Source organism: Corylus avellana, chromosome 8 (genome assembly GCF_965113065.1).
Source record: "Corylus avellana chromosome 8, dhCorAvel1.hap1.2, whole genome shotgun sequence".
In the NCBI taxonomy this organism is placed as follows: Eukaryota; Viridiplantae; Streptophyta; class Magnoliopsida; order Fagales; family Betulaceae; genus Corylus; species Corylus avellana.
Window position 1 is genome coordinate 23185505 of NC_142497.1, and position 14057 is coordinate 23199561.

The following is a 14057-nucleotide window of genomic DNA, read 5'->3' on the forward strand; positions in this document are numbered from 1 at the left end:
TCTTTTTATTTTAAATAAGTGTTTGAAATATATATATATATTGAGAAAATAAAGTCGTTAAGGAAGCTGACGGGATCAAAAAATGGAGGCCGGTTGAAATGTCAATCTTTCCTTCGCTTTGAGCAAATTGGGTTGTAAACTTTTGAATTTGTCTAATAATTATAAGAACGTGGTTGGCGTCTTAAACAAACACAACGATATTATTGGGCGTACCCCACTGATTTCATTTAATGCATGCTTTTACCACTTCAACCCACGTAAACCTTTTTTTCTCGATTATCATTATTGCGTATTAATCGATCAAATCCTTGTTGTTTAATTACCTTTTCTTTATATTTCTAGATGTAGACCCTGCCATGCAAGTACTTGTCTTAAATAAAAGGTCCTCACCTGCCTCTCTGAAAACATTGACCATTTCTGATTTGATTTTCCCCCTCTATATAACCACATCTCCACCACCATCTCTTCTCAGCACACGCCACAACCAGTACACGTACCATTTTCTTCGTTTTGTTTAAAAACAAAGGAAATGGCTTCTTCTTATTCTTTATCTTCCTTCTCTGCAGCAGCCATAATCGCATTGGCTGTTGTTCTTGTGGCTTTTACGGGGAGCTCCTCTGCTCAACTCTCCACAGGTTTTTACTCTAAAACTTGCCCGAAGGTGTTTTCCACTGTGGAATCGGCTGTTCGCTCTGCGATTGCACAAGAAGCCCGGTTGGGTGCTTCTCTCCTTCGCCTGCACTTCCACGACTGTTTTGTCAATGTAAATTCTTCTTCTGTGTCTCTATCCACTGGTTTGTATTTAATATATTTTTAAGTTCTATATTATTAAGCGTATACTTTTTTTTTTTTTTTTTTGGGAGTCTTCAATTATTAAAGTTCCAGTATGTAAAGTGTGTGTGTCAAAGAAAAGTTAAGAAAGGTCGACAACATGTGGTGCTCCTACTATTGCTCTACCTAGAAACTACGTGTGGATAAGATATTTTTTGTCTTTCTCCTTTGTCGTTTCTCAATTGGTAGCAGACATGATTAATGTTATATGTTTTTCTTACGCGGATATTATTTTTTAATTAAGTAAAGAAAATTAATCTTTTATGTTTGTTTAGAATACAAAAGAAAAAAAAAACAAAAATGAATTAATATTTAATTAGTTATATTAAAAAAATATTTGTATCTCCTCAAAAAAGTAAAAAGACAATAATATCTCTTAAATATAACTAATTAAATACTATTTATTTCATTGAATCTTAAAAAAAAAAAAAAAACACTTAACATTTCCGGGCAAAAATGTAATGGTGTCAAACATTTTAGAGCATTTGTAGTAAAATAGGTAAATTATTTATAATAGGTAAATTTAATTACTATGGGCAAATTTTTACTACAATAGAGTAATTTTTTTAATAGTATAAACAGTAAATAAGCCTTTCTCTATATATACTATTCACCTTACAAATTTATTTATTTATTTTTATTTTTTTATCATTTCTCTCTCTCTCTTTCTTCCACAAGTCTCTCTCTTATAAATATAATATTAAAAAATAAAAAATAAAAATAAAAGGGTGAAAAAGTTGTTTGTCTGTTGGTATGCGTGTAATATTAGTATCCCCGCAATGTTATAAAAATTAATCCGAAAAAAGGAAAGTAGTGTTTGGTGGGTAGTAAAAGGCATGTTGGACACAGACTCGATATAGGATTAAGACAAAGACAAGACCTCACGGGGAGAGCTTGAACACCTGCAAAGATGTAAATGGTCAAGCTGAGTTGTTGGGAAAAATTAAAAGATGTCTACATAAATCATTTATTTATCCCTATCCTATTCTACGGGCCCTGTCGGTGCATGCTATCTCATCAATTTCTAAGAGTCAGTCACGCTCTGAAAATGTAGTTTTAACAAACTATATTTAGATTTACAAAAATATCCAAAATGACACGACAATTACATTGAATGCTATTTACCATTCTCACATTCTTTCATTTGTCTTAATTCAGTAGATTAAGGGTTGTCTGTCGTGCTTTGTTGACAGGGCTGTGACGGGTCGATTCTCCTCGATGACACGTCCTCTTTCACAGGGGAGAAGACAGCAGCTCCCAACAACAGATCCGTAAGGGGTTTCAAGGTTGTCGATGATATCAAGTCAAAGGTGGAGAAAGTTTGCCCTGGAGTTGTGTCGTGTGCTGATATTTTAGCCATTACTGCTCGTGACTCTGTTGTAATTGTGAGTTATCGTCTATAAACTCATAATCTCTACAAATTATATATTAGTGGCATGATCGTTTTAATTAATTGGAAAGATGGTTAAATATTATGCAGCTTGGAGGGCCTAGCTGGGATGTTAAAGTTGGAAGAAGAGACTCCAAAACAGCAAGCCTTAATGATGCTAATAGTGGCGTCATCCCTCCTCCCACTTCTACCCTTGCAAACCTCATCAATAGATTCAGCTCTAAAGGTCTCTCTGCCAAGGACATGGTTGCCTTATCTGGTATGCTCCTAGCTTCCCCCTTCTCTGTAATTTATCTGACCTACTTATTAAATAAATTTTAAGGTAAAAAAAAAAAACATTAAATTAAACGTGCATAATTAAATAATTGATGAATAATATAGAATCGAAATAAGGAGATTAAAAAAGAGTTGAGACATAAATTTAACGGACTTCAGAAATGTGTCTACTTCGACAAAGAGTGTATATTTTGTTATTAATGATATAGGATTATATATATATATATATATAAAAAAAAAAAAAAAAAAACTTCAAACTCTAATTGAATAGACGTATCTTAAAAAATTCTCAAAATACCCTATTCAATAACGTCAGTTTACTTGGGCTTAATATGAGCCACGAGTTGCAAAATGTATAAAGAAATAAATGGTAATAAAATCAAAATATAATTTCTAACGTTCTGTTTTTTCATGCATATCCTTTGTATGCTTGATCACAGGAGCCCACACAATTGGGAAAGCAAGGTGTTTAGTTTTCAGAGACCGCATATATAACGAGACCAACATCGACAGCTCATTTGCGAAGAAGAGGCAGGATCAATGCCCAAGGAACACCGGCGGCCGGAAGAATCTTGCGCCTCTAGACGTCGAAACCCCGACAACTTTTGACAACAAATACTACGACAACCTCATCGAGGAAAAGGGTCTCCTCCACTCCGATCAAATATTGTACAACGGTGGATCCACCGATTCACTGGTTAAAACCTACAGCAAAGATGCCAAGACCTTCAACGACGACTTTGTCACGGCAATGATCAAGATGGGTGACATAGACCCCCTCACTGGATCCAACGGCGAGATTAGGTTGAACTGTAGGAAGGCCAACTAGCTAATAATTCACAAATTTAATTAAAATGAATTTCTGGGGATTATTTCTTTTTCGATTGAAGAAAAAAAAAAATCCCCAAGTTGTTTATTTGTTTACTTTAATCTTGTTCTGTGAAAAAAAAAAAAAAAAATTACGTGTTTGTTTGTAATACGGTACCTGGAGTACTGCAAAGTTGAAAGGAGTGGCGTGTGAGTACGTTGTTTGTAGAAAGCTTATTGTAATTGTAATAATAAAGAGTCTCCTTTAAGTATTTCAATGCCCACCGTTCCTTTCTACTTTTATGTCATTATGGAATAAAGGTTTTGTTTATGACATTATTTTATGTAATTTAATTTAAGTAAAGTTAGAAATTATCTTATTAATTCAATTATATATATATATATATATATATATATATATATGTAAGGAAGGACGATTTCAAGAGCTTATTGGCTTTATCATATCAACAAAATAAATAATAATGGGCTTAAGGGCTTGGAATTTAGATGGCGCTCAGAGAGTACTTATTCTCATGGCAGAGAAACAACGACGAAAATTGAAAGATTAAACGATTATTTATTTTCAATTATTTAAACGATTACTTATCGTGATGGGTCTAAATCTTAATGGGCTTATGGCCTTGGTTTAAACGATTATTTATTTTCAATTAGTTTCATTAATGTTTGGCTTTAAAATTGAAAAGCAAATTTCTACTTGAAATGTCTAAATTATTCTTCAATTAAAAAATAAATAAAAGAAGGCTGAAGAGTGACCAAACCCTCAACTCTAAGGGTGGTTTGACCAACCTTTTTTTTTTTTTTTTTTCTTTTTTTTTTCCAAACCTCCCTCAAAATATTTTTTTAGGGGGTTAGAACTACCCCCTAAATCCTTTCTTGGGTGCTAACCCACCCCCCCCCCCCCCCCCAAAGTCTTTTTTATTGGAAGTTGTCGACTATTACATACACTTATATAAAATAAGTGTAAAGAGTAGTATTATTATTTATTTTTATTTTTTATTTGAAAAACAAACACTACATATTAACTCTTTAAATGGGTACTTTGTGTAAAATAATAATAATAATAATAATAAATTGCATATGTGGATCATGTGCAGCATTTTGCATTCATTGAGGATGTGCTCTAATATGGGAAGTTGAATCAACAAGCACAATAACTTACAACTCTAATTGCAAAAAACTGAATAAAAACTCTACCTAAAGTGTTTCTTATTCAATAACTAAGAAAAAAGGTGTTCCAGGCTGAGAGAAGGGACTGAAGAACATGGGGCGGGGGTGAGCCGTGAAGCTTTCTGATCATCGGCGCCGGAAATGGCAGGGCGGGATGTCATTAATGGGGTCTCAAAAAGGAATGTAACCACTAGAGATAATAATGGGATTTCAGTCTGTTAGTTCTTGTGTTGGCTTAATTCAGTTTCAAAATGCAGAGGCTACTGTTCACGGGCTCAAACACTGATATAGAATGCTCAGAATCCAATCTCCACCGTTCATAATGTAGATTCATGTGTTATGAACGTTCCTGCAAAATTTTAGCTCAATCGGACCACAAACGCCCATCGATCGGAGCTGTTGATAAAGACTGGACAGCATTTCCAGAATGCTGTTTCACCCATGTCCGGACATGCCTTCTCCGAGTCCGGACCTCATTTCTAGAAACTCAAATTTTGCTCCGCAAAGCCGTGTTCGGACAGCCCATTAACATATCCGGACACCCCATAAGTTTTAGGCCCAAAAACATGATTTTAAGTGGGTTAGGTCTAGGGTTTTGTCGGGGGTATATATCCATCATTATAGAAGAGAGAGGCACGAATTTTCACTCTCAGAGAGTTCGTCGGAGGCTGTGCTAAGAGAGATCATATGTGGTAAGCTTTAAATTAAATCTCTTAGAGTTTAGTTATTTCTTTGATAAATTTACGGTTGAGAAATCTATCGGAAGGGTCCGGTAAAGGAAAATCACGTTGAAGAAGATTGTGAGCAAAGAGACGAGTTGTAGGCTTGTCGATCTTACAGAGCCAAGGTCTTGCAAAGGGTTGTAAGTGTTCCTAGTATCTGTAATCTCTGGATAATCTTTTGATACTGATTTCCTGGGTTCGGCTGCTCCGGAGAGGTTTTACTTTTAGATTGGTTTCTAAAAGATTTCCTCTTCGTAACCAAAATACTTGTGTCCGCCTCTTTATTGCGTTATATATTTTGGGTGATTGAATTGTTTATTACTTCATAGTTTAATTCCGCATAAATTGTGATAAACAAGTTTGTGGAGTCAGCATAGCGTTTTTCACAGCCCATGCACATTATGACACAGAGAAGGACTTTCCTTTTGGAGCTAAGGAACCATTGATGGCTGATGGCGATAATGAGGCGGTTAGCTACTCGGGGGACAATATGGGAAGAAATAAGGGGAAAGAGAAATATCTAGCGGTGCCAGACAAGGAAAGTATACGTTGTGCTTTCCTCTCCAAAGAATCCTCGCCCGCTGGGAAAGCCGAAAAGAGGAGATTTTTTCCTAATGAGCTGGGACCTCCCTCTTTGGAAGTGGAAGACAACATGGAAACTCACCAAACCTGGTAGACCCCTTTACCCCTTTATGGGAGCATCTTGAAGATGCCACTTCCCCCATGCAAGGCAAGCTCGTTACTGAGGGAGATAGCTGTTTGGGTGAGCGTGATGATGTCAACCCTCCCATGCAAGGAAAGAACGACATTAAGGGAGATTGCCGCTTGGGAGATCGAATGGAGAGTAATTTTCTTTCCAAGCAGGGAGAGCATGAACACTCTAGCAGCAACAACACAAACCTGGCAGAATACCATGGGGAAGAAAATGCAATGCGATCAGGTAAACTATATATGGGCCAATGGAACCATATTCAGCAAAAAATAGTATGGAATATTAGGGGAGAAAAAAAGAGCTTGATGGCTGTTGGAGAAGCCACATCACCTAAACTGGCACACGTGGGCTCCTCAAACCAAACCGGGCCATGCAAAAAACTGAAATCTGGAGGCTCCATGCAGGACAGTCCACACACAAGGGCCCAGGGAAACTCTGCGACAACAACTCCCTCTCTTGGATGGAAACGACGTGGTTCTGCTACTGTCAAGTGTCAACCACGCAAAAATGCACGGACAGCAAAGCTTGCACTTCTACTTCGATCACGGTGCCCCAGCTGGAAGGAAAAAAGTAAGAACTTCGGAAATTGTAACTTCTAATGCTCATGTTGTTCAGGCGGGGCTGTGAAGTCCCCATGATTATATTAATTTGGAATTGCTGAGGGCTTGGAAACTCTCGAATAGTTTGTGACCTTCGCCGTTTAGTTAAGGAAAAGGACCCCGATTTGGTTTTTCTTATGGAAACCAAAACACAAAATAAAAATTGCAATTATATTCGAATAAAATTGAGTTTTGATTATTTGTTTAGAGTTGATAGTGTGGGTCGTAGTGGTGAATTATTGTTGATGTGGAAAAATTCTTTAAATGTTGACATCCAAAATTATAGCTGCCGACATATAAATGCGGTGATTGGTAGTTGTGGTACATGGCCCGAATGGAAATTCACCGGGTTCTATGGACACCCAAATACTGCAAAACGGAAATAATCTTGGGCTCTTCTTAGACATCTCAACTCCCTCCAACCATTCCATGGGTTTGTGTAGAGGATTTTAATGGAATAGTGAATCTAGCCGAGAAAAAAGGACTCATTATTCAGCATTTCAACGTGCTTTAGAGGATTGTCAACTTAATGATCTAGGTTTCACGTGCCCGAAGTACACTTGGAATAATGGGCGTCCAGGTAATGAGTACACTTTGGAAAGATTGGATAGGGCAGTGGCCAATATGGAATGGAGTGCTCTATGGCGGGATGTGGGAATGGATGTGTTGACTTGTTGTAGTTTAGATCATCTTCCGATTCTTCTTACTATAAACAAGAGGGAGACACCTAGAAGGAAAAAGTGGAGGCCTTTTCGCTATGAAGCGGGATGGTCCAAGAATGGGGATTTTCAAAAAAATGTTCATGAGGCATGGGTGGTGCGATATCCTTCAAAGGAACCCTGGACAGTCTTCAGACGCAAGTTACAGGGATGTCAGAAGATCATCAAGAAATGGGTCAAAAAACAACAACTACTGTCAGAAAGAATTATTCTTGAGAAGGCAATAGAATTAAAGAAAATTCAAGAAGTGGCAAATCCACTCAACATGCAAGTTGAAAAGGTGCTCAAAAGAAATAAATGTCATGCTAGAACAAGAAGAGGTCAAATGGTGACAACGGGCAAAGGAGAATTGGTTGAGAGATGGTGACCACAATACCAAATTTTTTCACACCTGTGCAAATCAGAGACAACTTCGAAACTGGATTGAGCAAATTGTTGACCGCATGGGTCGTACTTGTAGATCCCAACAAGGGGTGGAGAAGGCATTCATTAACTTTTATCAAGACTTATTTACATCGATGGAGTCGCGTGATATTGATAACTGCATAGGGGCTATTGAAGGCAGATTGTCGGTAGACATGAAGACTTTTTCACTTGCTACATATTCAGAGGATAAGGTTTACCAAGTGTAGGTGATATTGTACGAAGGGAACAATCTACCACCATTCTTGTGTGATCTTTTGACGGATCTTTTAAAATAATGAATATTTATAATATTCTTTCAAAAAAAATTACCAAAGTCTTGCAGCCAATTAGCTGTCTTTATAAAGGCTTAAATAGAAGTAGAGTCGCAGCCTTAAAAATTAAATTACAAAATTACTTTATCATTATCCCAATCGAACAAACATTAAGTTTGGCTGAACGAGACAAAACCTTGCATTCTCAATTAAATGAAATTTAACTAAAATATCGGGAATCAGTAGTAGCTAGCTAGCGGACCTCATCTCCTTGGACAAAGGAATTTTGACCAAGTTATCAACCGTCGACGCTCTCAAAAATTTGTACCGAGGAACACCTTGTGGATTCGGTCAAGCGAACTTTGCATGCCGGTCAAACAAAACTCATTCCCTCAAATTTCTTCATGAAGTTATTGGCTATTCAGTCCGCATCATTTTCTTCATTGGGAGAGAATTCACCCCAAATTCACATCATTAATTATCAGAATCAATATTTCGTGGAAAAAACCATCAAACATCATAGCGTGACTCGGTAGCCTCAAGAGATATGAGATAACCATTACATCTTAAAGTCTGCTTTGATATAGAAATGTAACGATTGACAATTAATACATGATAATTTAGTATGTCCCGTGACCCCCACATCACATGGCCGAGTAGCTCATAAAGGACTTATCTACCTCCCTATACTACGTGTACCTCCTAATTAAGATGCTAATTAAGGTTGATAAGATTACTATAGCAAGCCTATTTAACTGAAAACTTCAAGTTTCCTTCTCTTTAACATATTCTACATGAAAAGTCATTTAAAACACATCAACTTAATTCTCGTATGGGTGGCGTTTAAATTAAGGCAACAAATAAGAAAAAGTAAAAGCAAATCACATGGGTGGCGTGGACTTGGGGCCAAGCAGATTGAAATTTGGTGCAATACTTTTTATTTATTTAGGCAGCTTATTTTAAATAAATGGCCCAAAATTAGGTTAAATTGAAAATGACGAGTGGTTTGTGGCCACCCTTGTGCATTACTTTTATCTCTTTTCTATACATGTGTCGACTGGATTTGAATCATTCATTCATTCTAAAATGATTGACGATGACTAATTTAAAATTGGGTTCTAAAATCCTCACAATTATAAATAGCTTCAACTGTCTGACGATGACTAGAGAGCACCTTCTTAGCCACTACCTGCACACGCCCACGTATAGTATCTTTTAAGTATCTTGTAGCTTTGCTCAAATACGCTGACAATTAATTTAGATATAAAATTAGTGAATAAGGTTGACGAGTTTAATTAAATTGTTTGGATTAAAATTGATACGACGCTCCAATGCTAATAAAAATAGTCTCAAGATCGAATACCTAGCAAAAAATATTAGGCTTCACTCCTAACTTACTTTATCTAGAAGATCGATTAGCCACTCGATCATGTTCATAAAAATAAATTCTATAATCAAAATATGCATTAAAATAGTAACTAAAAGGTAAAAGAAAATAACAACAACTACAATAACAACAGCAAAAAAATCACTGAATGCTCGATCCCTTTGTACGTGCAGAGAGAAAACAAATTGGACTCGAAGTCGATCTTTTCCTTTCTTTCTTTTGCTTTCCAATTTGCGTCCTTTGTGTTTTGTTTGACGCATAATTAATATAGTATGTGCCATGTGCATGCTGTGGGAAGGACTCTTCCAATTAGCCGTGGGTTCCATCCTTTCTTTCTGTCCACGACACTGTCTTCTACGTACGTACTTTGAAATGTCAACCTATTTCTTTGAATTTTGTTTGTCTAATTAACAACGTGCTTGTGTTGTTAGACAAATAGATTATTAGCTTATAATTAATTTCTGCTATTTATTTTTATTATAATTTTTAATTTTAAAAAATTAAAATAAATAAATAAATTGTAAGTCATTATCAGATATTAATCAATCAATACCCCACTGATTTTTGGTCCATGCAAATATCCACCATTATTCGGCTATATAACGGCATATATCCACCACCATTTCTCTGCACCTCCACCACCACCCGCCACCTTCTTCCATTTTAACAAAGGAAATGGCTTCTTCTTCTTCTTCCTCCTTCTCTGCAGCTGCCATACTCGCATTCGCTGTTGTTCTGGGGGTTTTCACGGGGGGCTCCTCTGCTAACCTCTCAACAAGTTTTTACTCTAAAACATGTCCGATGGTTTTTACCACCGTGAAATCGGCTGTTCGATCTGCGATTTCACAAGAAAGCCGATTGGGTGCTTCTCTTCTTCGCCTACACTTCCACGACTGTTTTGTCAATGTAAATTCCTTTTTGTCTCTATCTATAGAGCTAGCTCAAAAAAAAAAGAGCAGCAAGTTTTCTCTTTATCTACTTATAATTTATAAAAAGCTTGTTCTATATTACATTCTTTATTTTTTTTTTTTCAGTCCCAAATTATTAAAATTCCTATTTATAAATTTTGTATCTCAAAGAAATTCATAAACCAATAAAATCGATCTTATAGATAAAATAATATGTAACTTTTTTAATCTTATGGATCAAATGGTATATTTTGATAGGTGATTGAGTTGAAAATTAACACTAAATGGATATTAATTTTATTTTTTATTTATTAATATAACTTTAGAGCTTGAGCACACACGCGGCATGCAATTAATAGTCAAAACTCTACAAAGTTTCACTTGTTTTTATGGCTGTCCGTCATACTTGTTGACAGGGCTGTGACGGGTCGGTACTCCTCGATGACACGTCCTCTTTCACAGGGGAGAAGACAGCAGGTCCCAACAACAGATCGATAAGGGGTTTCAAGGTTGTTGATGACATCAAGTCGAAGGTGGAGAAAGTTTGCCCAGGAGTTGTGTCGTGTGCTGATATCTTAGCCATTGCTTCTCGTGACTCTGTTGTAATTGTGAGTTTAATTTACACAAATCTCTACTAATTATACCGGCTGGATCTTTTTAATTAGTGTTAAATGACCTCTTAATAAGTAAAAACTCAACACATAAAAACGTTACACAGAAATATATGATTGGAGAAGGAGAGAAGAGAGAGCTCGTGAAATGCTACATCTTGATTGTATTAAAGTATATTAAATAATATTACATAGGTTTTTATTTATTGAAATGTTATGAGTAATGAGTAATTAAGTAAACCCTAGACTAAGTAAGGTTGAGAATAAACCTAACAAGAAAACTAAACCAATCGTAATACTGAGAATATTATAACAGTTTAATTAAAATGAGAGGTGCATTGCAAAGACAATTGTTTAAACTCACTTCAAAAGCTTAATCTTAAATAAAATAATTAATTTAATTATTTAATTAATATTCTAAAAATTAGTATTGTTATTCGAACCATGCATGTTGTAGCTTGGAGGGCCTAGCTGGGACGTTAAAGTTGGAAGAAGAGACGCCAAGACAGCCAGCTTTTTCGATGCCAATAATACCGACTTCTTGCCTTCTCCCAATTCTAACCTTCGCACCCTCATCTCTCGATTCGGAGATACAGGTCTCTCTCCCACCGACATGGTTGCATTATCTGGTACGCCTCTCTATTGGTCTTCAATTCGAATTTTGTCTCTATATAGGTTTGATTTATTAAAGTTACTTTGAAACAAAATGATAGTATTAAGATATTAATTAGATAATTAAATGGAGAAACTTCACTTTGATCCCCTGAACTTTCACCCGATTTTACAAACCTCCTGAACTTTCAAATTTTTCATTTTGAATCTCTGAACTTTTAATTACTCTCAATTAGAACCCTTCCGTTAATTTTAGCGGTTAAAAATACAAAAAAAAAAAAAAAAAAAAAAAGAAAAGAAAGAAGAGCAAAATATCCTTGATTTTCATTTTTTATTTAAAAAAAAAAAAAACGTTTTGGAACTTGGAATTTTATACAAAAGTCAGAGGTATAAACGTACGTCATATAATGTTTAAAATCTAACGGAAGGGTCCATATTGAGAGTAATTAAAAGTTTAGATGTCAAAATGAGAAATTTAAAAGTTCAGAGGAATTTGTAAAATCGAGTGAAAATTCAGGGGATCAAAGTGAAGTTTCCCTTACTTAAATTAAGTGGTAACTTCATTTTAAATCCCTAAATTACCACGCAATTTGACAAGCCCCCCAAAATTTAAAATCTCTCAATTTAAACTCATGAACTTTCAATTGCAATCAATTTGAACCCCTCTGTCAGATTTTAAACGTTAAAAGTGAAACAATGATATTTATACCCCTGACATTTTTATAAAATTCTAAATTTACCCTTAATTTCAAATTTAAAAATTAAAAAAAAATAAAGTAAAAAAAAACGAAGAGCAAGGATATTTTGGTCTTTTTAGGTATTGTCATTAGAAGTTAAGGGCTAAATCTGACAAAGGGGTTCAAATTGACTGCGATTGAAAGTTCAAGAGTTCAAATTGAGAGGTTTTAAAGTTTGAAATGACTTATCAAATTGCGTAATAATTTATGGGTTTAAAGTAAAATTATCTTTAATTAAATTAATAAGTGATGATTTAACACCGAAAATTGCTTTCTCATCATATTATTGTACACGTGACCACAGGAGCCCACACAATTGGGCTAGCACAGTGTCGAACAATCAGAAGCCGCATATATAATGATACCAATATTGATAGATCATTTGCGAAGCTGAGGCAGAGTAAATGCCCAAGGAATACCGGCGGCCGGAAGAATCTTGCGCCGCTAGACCTCCAGACGCCGACTGCTTTTGACAACAAATACTTCCAAAACCTCATCAACAAAAAGGGTCTTCTCCACTCCGACCAAGAATTGTACAACGGTGGATCCACCGATTCACTGGTTAGAACCTACAGCAACGATGCTAAGACCTTCTATGACGACTTTGTCGCGGCAATGATCAAGATGGGAGACATTGAGCCCCTCACTGGATCGAGTGGTGAGATTAGGAAGAACTGTCGGAGGCCCAACTGATTAATTCTGGGTGATGGAAATTAATCCCAGTGAAAATAAATTAAAAAAATAAATGACAATGGTGAAGATTATTTCTTTTTCCCAATATTGGAGAGAAAAGAAAATATTGCATTAATTGTGTTCGTTTGATAAAAATATTTTAGACAATATTTTTTACTTTTTATTAAAAAGTGATTTGATGTTTAAAGTGTTTCGTAAGTGTTTTATGTTTTTAATTTAGTTTATTTGATAAAAGAGCAAAAAGCTCCCTGTTTGTTTGGAAGTATATGTTGGTCCGAGTTATTTGTAAAAATCTGTTTTTGGGTTATTGCAATAAAGAGTCTCTTTTGAAGTGTTTCTACGGATTTCTATAATAAATTAGCACATCTCTTACTTTGTTTATAGGAATCCTACTCTTCTTATTCATTTATTATTATTTTTCTTTTTCTTTTTTTAGAAAAAATACAAAATCAATCAATGTGATTTACCTGATTTGCAATTAAGTTTATACGGTATCAAAATGAACTCAAAGATCCTTAAAGTATGCCAAAAAAATTATTTACTCTCTACAACCAAATTTCGTTCACTGACTTAACAGATTATGATAGCGTAAAATGTTAGAACCAATAAAATTGTGATACTTGCCCTATTTAAGTCAGTATCATACTAATAGAATCTGTTAAATTAGTGGACGAAATTTGGCTGTATGGACTAAATTATTTTTTTGGCATACCTCAAAGACCTTTGAGTTCATTTTGATACCACATAGAGTTAATTGTAAATCAGGTGAACCACAAGGACTAATTTTACATTTTTTTCTTTTTATTTATTTATTTTATATTTTATATTTTATATTGATTGATGTAATATGCTTTAAATGACTTTTTTTTTTTTTTTAGTGATTGACTTGAAAAGTAATCACTTAAAATACATAATATTCACAATGTGAAATGAGTATAAAAAGTATCGTTACTATTTTGTTTAAGTTATAGGTTTTGGTTTAATTCCCATATTTGGGGCTATCCCCATATCTCTCCCTCTTCTTTACATATGTGTGTATTTAAATTAAAAAAAATTTCACTTGTGGATCATGTGGGACATTTTAAATGTTAAATGTTAATCAAGGGTGTGATCGATACAGCATGATGAAATGAAAACATGAATCTACAATCACATGCAATAACTTGCAATTCTCCCACAAATCTAAGA

The 14057-nt window shown here is 35.1% G+C and overlaps 2 protein-coding genes across 2 annotated transcripts; both read left to right on the plus strand.

The window, feature by feature from the left end:
* Positions 1-362: 362 nt before the first annotated feature.
* On the plus strand, positions 363-3576 carry LOC132163618 (peroxidase 4). Its single transcript, XM_059573969.2, has 4 exons — positions 363-763; positions 2025-2216; positions 2312-2480; positions 2938-3576. The coding sequence occupies exons 1-4, from the start codon at positions 530-532 to the stop codon at positions 3324-3326; spliced, it is 984 nt and encodes a 327-aa protein (XP_059429952.2). The 5' UTR covers positions 363-529; the 3' UTR covers positions 3327-3576.
* A 6376-nt stretch (positions 3577-9952) lies between these two features.
* Positions 9953-13207, plus strand: LOC132164323 (peroxidase 4). Its single transcript, XM_059574816.2, has 4 exons — positions 9953-10214; positions 10633-10824; positions 11285-11456; positions 12481-13207. Exons 1-4 carry the CDS (start codon positions 9984-9986, stop codon positions 12867-12869), a joined length of 984 nt encoding a protein of 327 aa, XP_059430799.2. The 5' UTR covers positions 9953-9983; the 3' UTR covers positions 12870-13207.
* The last annotated feature ends 850 nt before the right edge of the window (positions 13208-14057 follow it).

Bases quoted from the DNA above. Each gene is read 5' to 3' on its own strand.
- LOC132163618 (XM_059573969.2), top strand. From the start codon at position 530: ATGGCTTCTTCTTATTCTTTATCTTCCTTCTCTGCAGCAGCCATAATC. The intron at 2,217-2,311 runs GTGAGTTATCGT...AATATTATGCAG, and splicing joins CTCGTGACTCTGTTGTAATT to CTTGGAGGGCCTAGCTGGGA. The intron at 2,481-2,937 runs GTATGCTCCTAG...GCTTGATCACAG, and splicing joins GGACATGGTTGCCTTATCTG to GAGCCCACACAATTGGGAAA.
- LOC132164323 (XM_059574816.2), top strand. From the start codon at position 9,984: ATGGCTTCTTCTTCTTCTTCCTCCTTCTCTGCAGCTGCCATACTCGCA. The intron at 10,215-10,632 runs GTAAATTCCTTT...ACTTGTTGACAG, and splicing joins TCCACGACTGTTTTGTCAAT to GGCTGTGACGGGTCGGTACT. The intron at 10,825-11,284 runs GTGAGTTTAATT...TGCATGTTGTAG, and splicing joins CTCGTGACTCTGTTGTAATT to CTTGGAGGGCCTAGCTGGGA.